The sequence below is a fragment of the Typopeltis vanoorti genome, chromosome 2 (genome assembly GCF_054136105.1).
Source record: "Typopeltis vanoorti isolate ZY-2024b chromosome 2, IOZ_Tvanoo_1.0, whole genome shotgun sequence".
Classification (NCBI taxonomy): domain Eukaryota; kingdom Metazoa; phylum Arthropoda; class Arachnida; order Uropygi; family Thelyphonidae; genus Typopeltis; species Typopeltis vanoorti.
In genome coordinates this window covers 45,263,264-45,276,919 of record NC_143550.1, presented here as the reverse complement: position 1 = coordinate 45,276,919, position 13,656 = coordinate 45,263,264, and the positions used below count along the sequence as shown (strand labels likewise).

General features: G+C 33.4%; 1 protein-coding gene across 1 annotated transcript in view; it reads left to right on the top strand.

The window, feature by feature from the left end:
* Window positions 1–788: 788 nt before the first annotated feature.
* Window positions 789–13,656, top strand: part of LOC150108978 (receptor-type guanylate cyclase Gyc76C-like) — a 276,890-nt gene continuing 264,022 nt past the window's right edge. Inside the window, exon 1 of the mRNA XM_090401394.1 lies at window positions 789–1,313. Coding sequence (XP_090257520.1) covers window positions 864–1,313 — 450 coding nt within the window. The 5' untranslated portion in view covers window positions 789–863. The remainder of the gene's footprint in view (window positions 1,314–13,656) is intronic.

The following is a 13,656-nucleotide window of genomic DNA, read 5'->3' as shown; positions in this document are numbered from 1 at the left end:
CAAGTCAATGTAGAGGCAAGTCGAACAGCACAGCTGTCAACGTAACAGAAAAACACACGTGTCGCTTTCCTCGAGAAAAGGTTGTGAATACGAATGGGTTAAGTGACGAAGTGCGTATTTAAAAGCCTGAAATTTAAAGTAGTTGTATCTGGTTCATTTGGTAGCCTCATTTTAACGAGTGTGATGGAGTGGGGGGGGGGAAGAGAAGGAAATGAGGTGTTTCTGTAGCTGGAAACGACACGTAGTCACGTGCTTGTTACATACAGACTCATACGCGCGCGCGCGTACACACACTCGCAGCTCGCCAGACAACTGTTTCATTTTGCTTCCATCAGTGCAACAGAACGTGCGCGAAAGAAAAACGAGGTCAAACGCATTGTTTCGAAAACGCAATCGCGTATGTTAGCGGATTTTAGTGCCTTTTACGGACCGAGTTTCTGTTAAAAGTGTGGTTTGCAACATCGTCTAATAGTTTTCGTCCGATGATTTTAATCTGCTGATACGATGATTGGTTGGTATCAAAGTTCCGTACCTTTCTTGGTTCGTGTAACTCCAAGACGGCAAAAGTTTTTCTTTCATTCCTATTTTTTTATCTTTCTTCTTTCGACCGGACTCTTCTTCTTCGGGATCTTAAACTGCCGATCAAGGTGACTTCTACCTGCCCGTTTTTTCCCCGGTTACTCCCATCACGCAGTAGTGGCTCTGACTGGGTCGCAAGGACACCCACGTGTTTACGGTGGCTATCGTCGTAAAGGATCGCTACGGTGTAGCACGTGCTCTCCCGCAGTGTGCGACAGCCATGTTACGCGTCGCTGCTGTTTCTACTACTGAGGCTGTCTCTACTGCCATTCAGAGTTCGTAGAATGGCTTCGCCAAGGATCGAAGTGCTCGCTACCTGTTCGCGAAATGTGGGAATTATCGTTGCCAAATTTAGATACTTCCAGTTGCTCATATTTATCTTAGTGATATCGATTTGGATAGTCGACACCGGACCTCATTTCGCTTTTGCCGAAACGTTCACCGTGGGTTACCTCCCTACCATTAAGAGTATCAACACCAACACTAAGAAACAAGGAGTGGTGATATCGGGAGCAATCACTTATGCTATCGATCGTATTAATTATAATTCTTCTCTATTAAGAGGTCATAAACTAAAATTGATTTACAATGATACTCTTGGGGAAACCCTCGTTTCAACAAAGGCTGTGATACAGCAATGGCGAGAGGGAGCTATCGCATTCTTTGGACCAGAAAACTCTTGTGAAGTAGAAGCAACTATTGCAGCTTCGTTGAATGTTCCAATGATTTCGTACGTAAGTAGTACATGTCTATACCTACCTTTTTTTTTTTCTAATGTAGTTCAGATTTAACAGCACTTGTTGATTACGTATAATAACACGCGCCACGCGACCATTGTTATTTGGATGCTATGTAATGATAGCAATCTTGTTCATTTTAAAACAATTGCATTATGTTAAACTGAAAATAAAAACGGTATAAACTTAATCATTGGTTAGTTTCGTACTGTGGTAGATTGCGAATTGAAGTACATTAAAACAGAGATTAAAGAAGAGGCTGCAAGTGAAGAGTAAATTTTATAATCAAGAGATTTATTTTATCCTAAAAAACTTGAAATTATCATAATTAATCAGTTAAGGATTACGTTTTTACACACGTTTTTTTATACATAAGAATGACCGTTGACTTCACAGTTAAAATTCAATTAATGATCTCGTGACTAAAGAGCATGCGCAATACAGTGATTACAATATATGCTGTATCGAATTTTGTTGAATCATTTATTATTCAATTCCGAATTTGAATACAAAATAATTTAAATGTGGGAGAAGACACTGAGGAATACATTTACATCTGTAGATCTTGCGATGATTTCAAATTCATGGAAATTATTTAAATTTGGAGGTAGGATTGAATACGCGTTCAGTTCCTATAGCTTTATTATAGTTTTGAAACAACCTACAGTTGGTATTCTTCCGTAACTTACGTGTCTAAATCGAGTACGTGTAGTTCTTTACATCATATTACAGTACCTGTTTGAGTATTTTAATAACTATCAGGTATTAGCAACACGAAACTTAATTATCAGTATGTAATCTTATTACGTAAGCTACATCCAATGCATTTTCGATCAAGATTTGTGTATATTTCAAGACTTAAGCCTTATACATAATGTAAATAGGATGTGTGGATGTGTATAAATATATGCATGAACACACAGGTGATGACGTATGTGAAACACCGTACGTAAACACGCACTTGGGCGACAGGGAACCATACTAACTGACGTAGGAAATAAGCAGGGCGCCAAATCAAAGTACCTGTTGATTTTTTTTTTCCTTTCCTTAATATAAATATGAGAGTCCGACTGCAAATTCACCTCAGGAATGTGATTTACTAACCTGTAGAGATAACATCGACTGATTCTTGACTTGAAATATATAATCGCATATGAGGTATATGCGATTATATATTTATTATTCTGTTAATGCCGAGAAATTTAAACACTTGTGTATAATACAGAACCGAAGAAAGTTAATCAAAGCACAAAATAAAAATTAAAAAAAAATAGTATTAAAATATTTTTAAAATTCGTTTCTAAGAATATTTTAAGAACTAATTAATTCTGATATTTGCTTCATTAAAGTTACCTTGGATAGAGAGAAGGATGGTGTAATTGATTTCTTCTGAACCAATAAAGGCTTCATCGTATGTGTTTATTTTTTGTTTCCCAATCTCTTAATTCTTTTAATGAAAGAATTTTGTCGAAATTAAAGTAGCAAGTATTTCTAAAACTTTTAAAACTTTTTTTTTTCTATTTGCGTTCTTGAAAATTAATGAATTTGTATTTACTCATTTCACGAATGAATTACAGCGAAATTCAGTGTTTTAGAACTATGTATTACAGTGATAGAAATAGCATTACACCATTCATAAAATATCGCCTTTTTATTGATTCTTTTTCGTTATTTCTTTGACTAAGAAACACATTTTATTGTGTAATGTATTATTATATTGTTGATATTTACAATTAATACCATAAAAAAGATTAATGTTGTAATGGAACCTTTGTTTCGCCGTATCTTTAAACTGTGTCACGTGACTGATGGATTAGGATAATTTTTATCATCTCATAAAAAAGTAATGCATTTCTCAAAACACATTTTTAAGAATATAATCATTTTAAAAGATTTAAAGTATGTTGCAATAGATGTCATTTCGAGTTTTTTTTTTTTTAGACTAGGGATATTATTCCCATGTCTATTAAGTTCGTTAATACAACCATTTTCCTTATATTGGATATATTTTTCCATCAGTGGGAAGCTTATTTAAGATAACATAATTTAATAGACTGTTTTTCCGTCTCGAGTTTTCCTTTTTTTATTAAGTAATAAACGATGGGAAAAAAGAGAACAAAAAGGGATTTTCCCATGTTTTAACAGCTCTTTATCAACACTATCCATTTCATTTTTGTAAACATGGAGAATGGTCTGATGCGGAGGAGAAAAATTTAGTTGTCCAATGGAGTCTTCTCACTCATGGCCACCAGGAGAAAAAAAAAAATAGGTCATTCTTTTAAGCTCATATTAAAATCTATTAATGAAACAGAATTTTAGTGAGTAAGCCAGAAAAGAAATATGAATATTGTTGATACTCTGAAAACCTTTATACGACAGGAAATCCCTCTGCTGCGAAATGTATTTACATACATTAAAAAGAATTAATCCTTACTTTAAAGGTTTGATAAAACGAATGATGGGTTATTAAAGAATCGTATAAACAACATATGACGTAATAACAATACAATTTCGCATTCTTAAACTGAAGTAATGTTTTTATTATGTAAATACATTTATGTATTTCTCATGGTAATTTCATTTGAGATTTCCATATGCACGATGCTTTTAAAATGGTCCTGTTGTGATTCAAATCAAAACACTTATCCTAACTGAAGTCATAATCAGTAAAATTACAAGAATTTTGCATACGTTTTAATGACAGACGAACTAAAAAATAGTCTAATTGGATGACTACTAAAATGCGCAAACGCAAGTCTAAATGCTGATATAGCGCCAAAATTTTGTAGTGACTAAATAAAAATTGATCTTTGAGTGATTGACGTTCTGTCGTAGGCAATCATTAATCTCCACCTCAGATTTCTTTAGAAGCAGATAATTATTTTCAATAGCAAAAACAGGGGGGAAAATGTCCTGTTCTTGACTTCGATATTTGTGTTTTCTTTATCTAAGACCCAAAGTAGGTGTTCGTGCATCTGCGATAGTAAGAATGAGATTGTATACTTCAAATAGTAAGGTTCTAACAACCTTTTTATATCCTTATGAATTTTTGTATGCACTGCTTCGGGAGATTCACTTATGAGTTTTACCTATTCCTCTGTTAATAATAATAATACAAAAGATACCAAGAAATTTAGTTTGCAGAGAAGCGTTGTGAATAAGGCATGAAACTTGAGAAAGCAATAAATGTCTTTATAGTATTTTGATATTAAAAAATAGCTTAGTAGCTGTGCTACTATGATTATCATTTCTAGACAGGTCTGTAATTGATGGTAAGATGATAGGCATAGCTTCTTATATTTAAAAAAAAAAAGGTAAAAATTCGCCTTCATCTTTCGATTTTATCAAGAATGAAATTAAAAAAAAAAAAAATAGAATGAAAATTTTGATTTTGTTTAAACTAATTTATTCCTCTCTCCACTTGCACTGCGCAATTCTAAAGAAGCAATTTGTATAAATGCAACGCTGATGGCTCGTAATAAAAATCAACAACGAAGGGAACACGCATTATGTAAGCTGATCTCGAAAGATGCACAAATAACTATTACAGACCCTGACATGTTTTCGTGAGTTTTAAGATATTTTACTGGTCATAGTTGTCAAGTTCCAATAATGAACTACACGTGTGAAGCGATAACACAGGATGCAGTAACAGGTTACTGAGTTTTATGCGTTGAGTTGCATTGTCAGTCCTTTCACAGGTAAACTGAGTTTTATAAGAAGCCATCGATCGATCATCGTTTACAAAGAGTAACACATTCGTAGTTATAGAAGCTATTTTATAAAATCAAAGAAGACAAAAAAAACAAAAAAACTTGTCGGATACAGTACTGTATCATGATAATTAGGTTTAGCTCTGTGCTAGACGTCACCTGCTGGATAATACAAATATCGTATGCCTCGAATGCTAGTCGAACAAGAATCGAAATTTCCAGCAGGTGAGATAAAAGTTTTGTTATAGTTTCTATTCAATCCTTTAATACCGGTTTTTCAAGGAAACAAAGAATGTTTTAGAATCTACTTTTCTACTTATTACACTTAACAATTTCACTGACTTTGGATAAATCATCTCTCTGTACTATTTCATTTTTGCGGAGGAAGACAACGATCAGTAGTAACTGTGTATGCGCAGGCATACTGCAGATATCACTTGTGACAAAGTGAAGGTAGTAATAAAGTGACAGGTGTCACAAACGTGTAGCATTTCCCGAGTCGGTATGAAACGCCCTCTTCGGAAGAAAGTAGATGTTATATTCAAAATGTGAAGGATATTTTAAGTGTTCGATTTAAAAAAAATTTATTTATTATGAAGAAAGTATACATCATTTTTCTTTTAATAAATCAAAAGCACGTTGTACTTATTTATATACAACCTAATTTAATTTTCACTGTGTTCATTTTGCTATAGTGTAACTATTAAAAATAAAAACAAATGATGGGATGTTCAGTCGTGCCGAAATCCCTTCCGGCACACTAACTTGCAAGCTCATCAAATAACCAATGTATAATGATGGCCAAGAGCCGAGAAGACATTACACTAATTTACGGACCAATTTAAAACAACAAAACCATACTTTAGTTAGTGCAACTGCTCGTTTTCCTTAAACTTTGCTAATTTTTACCGACGGCCGACATTATAGCAACGGGATTAATTGTTACACTCATCGCACCGCATATACGATGTCCCCCCCCCCTCCCATGCCAAATAACACAAAACTAGAGTTTAAAGGACCACACATTAGCGTATGAAATCTTCGTTATTTAAAGTATACTAATGTCTTCACCGAAAAGACTGCCACAAAAATCCCTGAGGAAAAATAACAGCTACTGCGCAGAGGTTAAAGTAACAGCTGTCTGTGAGTTGTTTAAGCCTGTCATAGCTTAAAGCGTGTGAGTCTAGATAGCTAAGTGGTTGTCACAGATTTGTGCGGATTTCTTTCAGGCGACTCTGAGTTTCCAATCATTTAACGAAGGAATTTCTTATTGCTCTAACTAGTGTTTCTAAGGTACTATTTTGGAAAAAAAGAGAACAAACTGAAGTACTTGTTTTCTAGCAATTTGAGTGAAATGAGAGGGGGAGGGGGAGAGATAGAAGTAGTTCAGATATCGACAACAGATGTCAGTCAAGTTGTGGATCTAAATTGTCACATGGCTTTTAGGGTTTTAAAAAAAACGTCGCAGTTGGCTTTACGACGTTCTTTTTTTATTTTTTTTAAAAAAACCTCATTTTAAGGGAGGAAACGTGTATAAATCATTACAATAATCCCTTTTATGTTTTTTATTTCTGAAGATATCTTTTGTTTCTATAACATTTCTGGCGATACAAGCATATTTTGTTTGTGTTTGCACATGTTCCTTTACTATATGATTATTTGTTTTTGCAATACAAAAATAATTAGCCCTTCAGGAAATATATTTTAAAATCCCTAACGTAATGAATTTTCTCAATACTACTGATCACGGCCATTCAGTAATAGAAATCTTAACGTCTCTATCCATAATGTGGTTAAGGATAGAAACGTGTGTCAAAAGGAATAGCTTTCATTACCTATTTGGACTCTTAATTTAATGCAATGCATTTGGACTGGTAATTGAATTCATCCTGATAGTGGTCAGCATAAGGATATCAGCGAACTCGTATTCATTCAGTATTTGGTGTCAAATAACATTTCCGTGAAAAATCAAACAGATCCTGATTGTGGAAGGGCTCTAATCGTTTATATGTGGAAGGGCATATAATTGTTTATATGCCCAAGTTTTTCTAGAAAAAAACTTGGGCATATAAACGGCAAAAATTTGAAATATAACGCCCTTTATTAAAACATTAGAAATTTAAGGTTCACAATTAATCTTCATCCATTCGTAATGACTACATTTAAAATATTCAAATTATCAGTTACTGCAACACTCCCATAGGATTGATGAATCATTTATATTAATTCTTTAAATGTTGCTTTCTAGTTTGATCTTTTTTTGCAAATTAATTGGAGAAGTAAATCGAGGTGTTTCGTTACGTGTCGTTTGACACAACGTTTTGAATAATTTATGAATATCGTATAAATTCGAATGAAATTTTTTTTGCAGTCGGTCTTAGTTGGATGCATTTATTTTCGAATTAAGTATTCATCTAAGGTTTGTGTATTTAACTCAAAGATTTAATGTTAATAAATGATCTTATTTTAATGATTTTTTTAATTGGAATTTTATGCATTTCATTTGTCAAACGAATACTAGAACTACATTAGCTGAAACTGTATCCTAGTAGGTTGGTGTTCACCAAGTTTGAACAGTCATCAATTATTAAGTTCGCTAGCGGGGGGTGGGATGCGTATATGATCATTAGATTAAGAATTACCAAACACCTCTCTCGACTTCAGATAATTTTTCGAAAACAACTGTAATAAAATTTGTACGTTGTTTGTCATTATAACAATTTTTGAAAGACGGCACACATAAGAATCTGACTTCTTGAAATATTTATTACACGAAAATAATTAGAACCAATGAATGTTTTAGTCTCAGATGGCCTTAGTGAATTTTACTTCATTTTGTAGTTTGAAATATTAGATATGGAGTAACATTCTTTTGCAATTAATAAAGGAATACCAGGTATCACTACACATTTTATCTTGTGTGTGTAATTCTTTGTTTTAGACAGCACACGCTAGGCTGAATGCGATTATCCACATGGTCATGTTACCAATTATTTAGCAGTGAGCTCTTCTTCCATCTTCTGTAGTGTAAAATACCAACGTCTTCCACCAACAACTTTCAGAGAAAACGTTTCAGCAAAAGAAGGTGAGCAAAGTCAACTTTTTCACCAGTTAGTAACCATCCACACAGATTCTGTCATACATCAACCGTAAATTTCTTTGTCAACAATACCTAACTTTGAACATATGCAATGACAATTTGGAGAAACTTGTATGGTCGAGCAAGATAGATGACCTCATTTGCCCAATATATGGCATAGTGGATACTTAACAAACCGCTACATTATGATTTGCCTTTCATCTGTTGCATTTGGATCACCGGTTCATATTTCTTGCTAGATGAAAATACAATGACAATTGTGTTGTTTAGATTTACCAGTAAACTGAAGCTTACTGCTTCAACTCTTATCATTTACCTTCACAGATTACAATTTGCATTGTGAACATAGCATACACACAACCTGTGACATGCGTTATTTACAAAAAAAATACATATTTCTATAAAATAAGTTAAAATGGGTTTCTAAAATCTTTCATTCTCAATCACACTGAATATTCTGTAGTAGACATTCATTCAATGAAATATCGAAGACTCTCCACATATATAAAATGCGACTGGTTTTTTGTTAGACACCCTGAAAAAAGAAAGGATGTAAATCTCCTTCACTCTCAAGCGAATACTCAGAAATTTCCATTCCATTAGTATTTGATAGCAATATTACTGTGAAATATCTAAACCACACAATAGACATAATATGCCATAGGCATACAATGTCATTTAGTACAGTGGTTGCCATGAAAATAACAAAAGGCTATGTTGCAATTGACTGTTGTCAGTAGATTTATAACAGTTAATGTGTATGGGTTGGAAAGAGTGATTATGTTACTATAGTTTCGCACCTCTTTCCGTTACTTTTAAAGCAAATTGCAGTATACGTGTAGACGAAAGAAATTATAACGCAATATCTTCTGTGTATGGGTAATTTTGCAGCAACCATGGCTCGGCAGGAGACCTGATTTCAACGGGATGATGGAATTTTCTCTCCACCCCTTCAAGCTACGGATAAACCGGTCTGAGAACTTTCAAATGTAAATATGGGAATAGGCCTTTAATATTTAGCTTTAACGTTGGTGAACTCCTTCTCGGATACCGTTTTAAATTACAGTGCAGGTGTTTCGACTAAACAAAATACTGAAATCATTTTAATAGAATAAGGTGAAATATATTTAAGTGATTGGTAAATTCGCCACTAAATTTGAATTCTATTTGGCAGTCGAACACTTGCATATATTCGTTTCAGTTGGTCCGATTTCGTCCTCACAAAAGTAAGGACGAAATCGGACCAACTGAAACGTTTAAAAATAATCTGGTTTTAGGCACCTGATGTAAGTTTACCACTACCACCATTTGTCGTTTGCTTGCGTGCAAACTTTACTTCCTTCTATTATATAAGATCAATCAGTTACACAGAAAAGCAGGTAAAAATAGTCATCTATAAGACGGAAACAAATACACGCGATTTTTTGTGAAAGAAAAAAAAAAACTTCCTTTTGTGCTATTTCAAAACTGAACACGTAGGTATAGTCTAAAGTAAATGATGGTTAAAGCTTCCATTGTCAGATAATCTGACCTTGAATTTTCATCATTTGTATAGTAATAAGAATGAGTAAGGAAAAACATTACCATACTAATAAATGAATATAATATTACCTTGATAAAAGGGAATAATTAAGTGATATATTTACATTGGTTGCTTTTGTAATACATTATTAAAAATATTAATTAAGAGGACAAATTCAAATAAGTGTCGTTTGCTTTTGGAGCTATTTTTTTTCTCTTCGGAGAGAAACCTGAATATTTTCAACAGTTGAGGTCTCTCCTTTATTATTTACACATCGACCACTTAAGGGAAATAAATTTGGACAATTCAAGTGACTTCTGATTAGTAATGAAAAAAAAAAAAATGCTGATAATATAATCGATGTTTTCAAGTGAAAAGTGGCATTAATGTGATTTGCCTATTTGTTCCCTACGTTTCAGAGAAAAAAAATAACTTTCTTTCAGTAGTTCTTTACAGATAAGTGTTACCAAATATACTCAATAAGCACATTTTTAATCGAGCGACTCTTTTATTATTAATTTCCTGAGAAATAATTAACACGAGAAAGTCCCTACAGCAAACCGGTTCTAAAAGGTTCATTCCTGGGCAGGAAAGGCGGCCATTGATCTGTATTTAGTACATACCCGATTTTTTTTAAAAAAATTAATTGAAACTTGAACTTTATTACGGTCATCAACATTATAGAGACATCAGGGAGTTAAAAAAAATAACGTTAAAACAAACTTATTGAGCGAGGAGTTGATTAGATTGTATTAATATTTTTAAATAATCTTGAGACATCGTAATTCTGAAGTCTTTAAATCATTAAAAAAATTTTTTTTTTTCGAACTGATCTCATCTAAATTATTTCATATCACGATTAACCGACATTCTACTTTACCTAACGTAGAGTTCAAAAGTAAATATTTTACTTACCTATACACCACGAGTTTTTTTTTTTTTCGCCAACCTTTCGTTATAAAATAAATTTGGATTTGATATATTCATATTCCATTATTCAGATGTCGACAATAGACGACTGACTATATCTGCACTGATGTTTTCACATTAGCTCACATTTTCTATTATTATAAATCGCCAATCTCTCAGCAGAGTCATTGAAGCAGGTTAATGTAATTTAATATTTTCATAATATTGAAAACTTTCCGATCGCTGCTTATGCATACGAAAGGAGATGATGAGGTAGGAAAAGTTTATGTAATATTCAAGATAGATTACCAACAAAGTTTACAGAATAATAATGAGGGATATTTTATTCAAGGCTAGCAATTTCACGGATATACGACAACAACCATGTCGACACACTATGGCCTTGTGTGGACTCCTAGTGGTTAAGTTCCTATTAATGGGAAGAGAGTCGTAAACAGCTAACCTTTTTGGAAGGGAAATGGGATATCAGGAATTTTTCCAAATATTACTTGAAGTCCCAAGACAGGTCCGGAAATGGAATTAAACATAATTAAGGATTTTAAATTATTCCAATTACAGCCTCAAGCTAGCGATGCACAGAAATCATTGGATGTAAATGATTCATCTCGAGTGATAAACGAAACCAACATTATAATAAATTCAACGAAATCAATTCGAAATCAACATTAATAGAAACTACGGATTCCTATCTCAGTGCATACTCTTGATTTTCATAGCAGTGAGAGATCTTCTATTTTGGCACTTCTCTCTCTATATATAACTTTTAAAGTTTGAGACAGATGCAACGTCTGTTATACTGCTATACATACTGATATCGAAGTGACATGGATAAGATTATCCCGAAATTCAACTCTAAAGATCAAACTTGGAATTTTTCTGGTAATTTTAGGATTACAATAATTAGTAATGGTCTCACACACACACAAGATAATAAAATCATATATAACGTAAGGATATTCACAAAACAATGAGATTCAAATCACAGCCTGTTGATGAAAGAATGGGTTTTGCCAGTCAGGCCTACAAATATATTAATCTTACACGATTTACCGATGTAGTTATTCCAGATCATAATTATGACAGCTATTAGTTCTGCCTAATAACATTCTTGTTCACTGATCAGCTTTTCAATAACGGAGAAAATTTGTGAATTTATAAGAATAAATACAGTGATAACACGAAACGTAACATAGACAAAGCGACTTCATGCTTTTTAGCATTAACTGTACCATTTTCTTTATCTCTAATTTAAGATAGTTTTTTAGCATTTTTCATTAAGTAAGATGTAGGCTGTTAAATATTTTAAGAGGAATACGACTAAATTATTCTGTTTTAAATTATTCTTAGGAAAGTACCTCTCAGCTACATCTGTTTATACGAATTCTTTTGAAGCAATCTAATGAACACTCTATCAATGCGAGTACCCTCTAAGAAAATGAAAAAAAAAAAAAGAACCGAAAACAAATTACAATTGCTAAAACCTGTACGAATGGCGCAAAAGAATATTGTTCAGAACGAAATTAGAATGCCTCTCACTTACAGTAACATCTTGCATGTAATTTATTTCTTGTAAGATACTCCTTAAAATAAACGTCTCCTTAGATTAGATTTTTCTCATTTATCAAAAATGCACGAGTTTCCTTAGTAAATGAGAGGAGAGGTGTGGAAACATTCGAAACGTTTTCTCCAAAGTTATCTCATGAAAGCTAAATTTATCTTCCTCTCTCACGTGTACAGTAGGCACCTCGTTTTTAGAACCGAAAGATATTTAAATAGACGGGCTTAATACTTCCTTACTATATGTGGTGACTACTAGTATATAGTGAATAGCATACATGAAAATACTCGTAAGCAAAAATAGTTAGTTCGATTAATTCATCAACACTGATATTGTACAAACGTGTCTCCCTGATTGGCCAGAGTGACAAATCCCACAGTGGGAATTTCACACTGATGATCAATGTTTTCATCATCAGTGTAAAATCACAATTTCACTGCTTACTTGAGACTCATGATCAGACGCTCTGTCTATCACTATTATACACTAGAACCTCAATCTATTTTTACCATCTTTCACGATAGGATTAATAATAAAGAATTAATTTGCTCCACATCAATCAGTGTTTCGTAATATGAAGTAAATTAATCATACGAATTATGCAAGCCTTGAGTTTCGCAGATCAAATGATAGTATGGAAATTTTGCAATGGTATGTGTGCTTTCTATGGAAATTATTATAAATAAAAAATAGATTGTCTGAATTAAACCCTTTTGTAAAGTCGGTCTGATATAACTAAAATTAATTTTTTCCATATTTTAACATTGCAAAGTGATTTAGTATAGCGAAGAGTTCGGTGCAAAATTTACCTTTTACCTTTGTTCACTTAATTTAGCTGCCTAAGATAAAAAAAAAACCCATCGTTCTGTCATTTTTATTACGTAGAAGTTCCGTGCGGTTAGCCTAGTGGCTATGCGCTTCGCAACCATATGCCTGGGGAATGAGTGTCCTAGGTTCGATTCCCGCTGACGACATGAGGAGCTTAAGGATCTTTCTCAGTCATAGTCAACTTAGCCCGGTCTTGGGCGTAGACAGTAGATTTTTTCTCCCCAGTTCATCTATTTTTATTTCATCCCGCAAGCAAACAAATCGGCCCCCATGAACATACACAGGCTACAGTCAAAAATACATCCTTCCCTTAATAGGAGGACTGAACCAGTCCTAAGGGGCGATCGAGAAACGGGGAGAACCCTACACGAAGAAATAAATTACTTAGAAGTAAATTTCTGAATTCCGAGCTGTAAAAAGTGCTCATCGTACGAATAGTTAATCACGCTAGAGAATTTTTCTAGTTTCTCTTCTACAAAATCCATCGCAAACCATATGCAGAATAATGACCTTTGATTACACTAATTAATTACAGTTCAGCCCTTCGTGATGCTACTTGATTAATAGCGAGTAACGTAATCTTTACTTTGGGTGTTATTTTGCCCGTTAAATTCAACAGTATTTACATATTAATTAAATTAGTTATAATCGTATCAGTGTTGCAACCTTCAGGAGTAACGTTGCTAAAC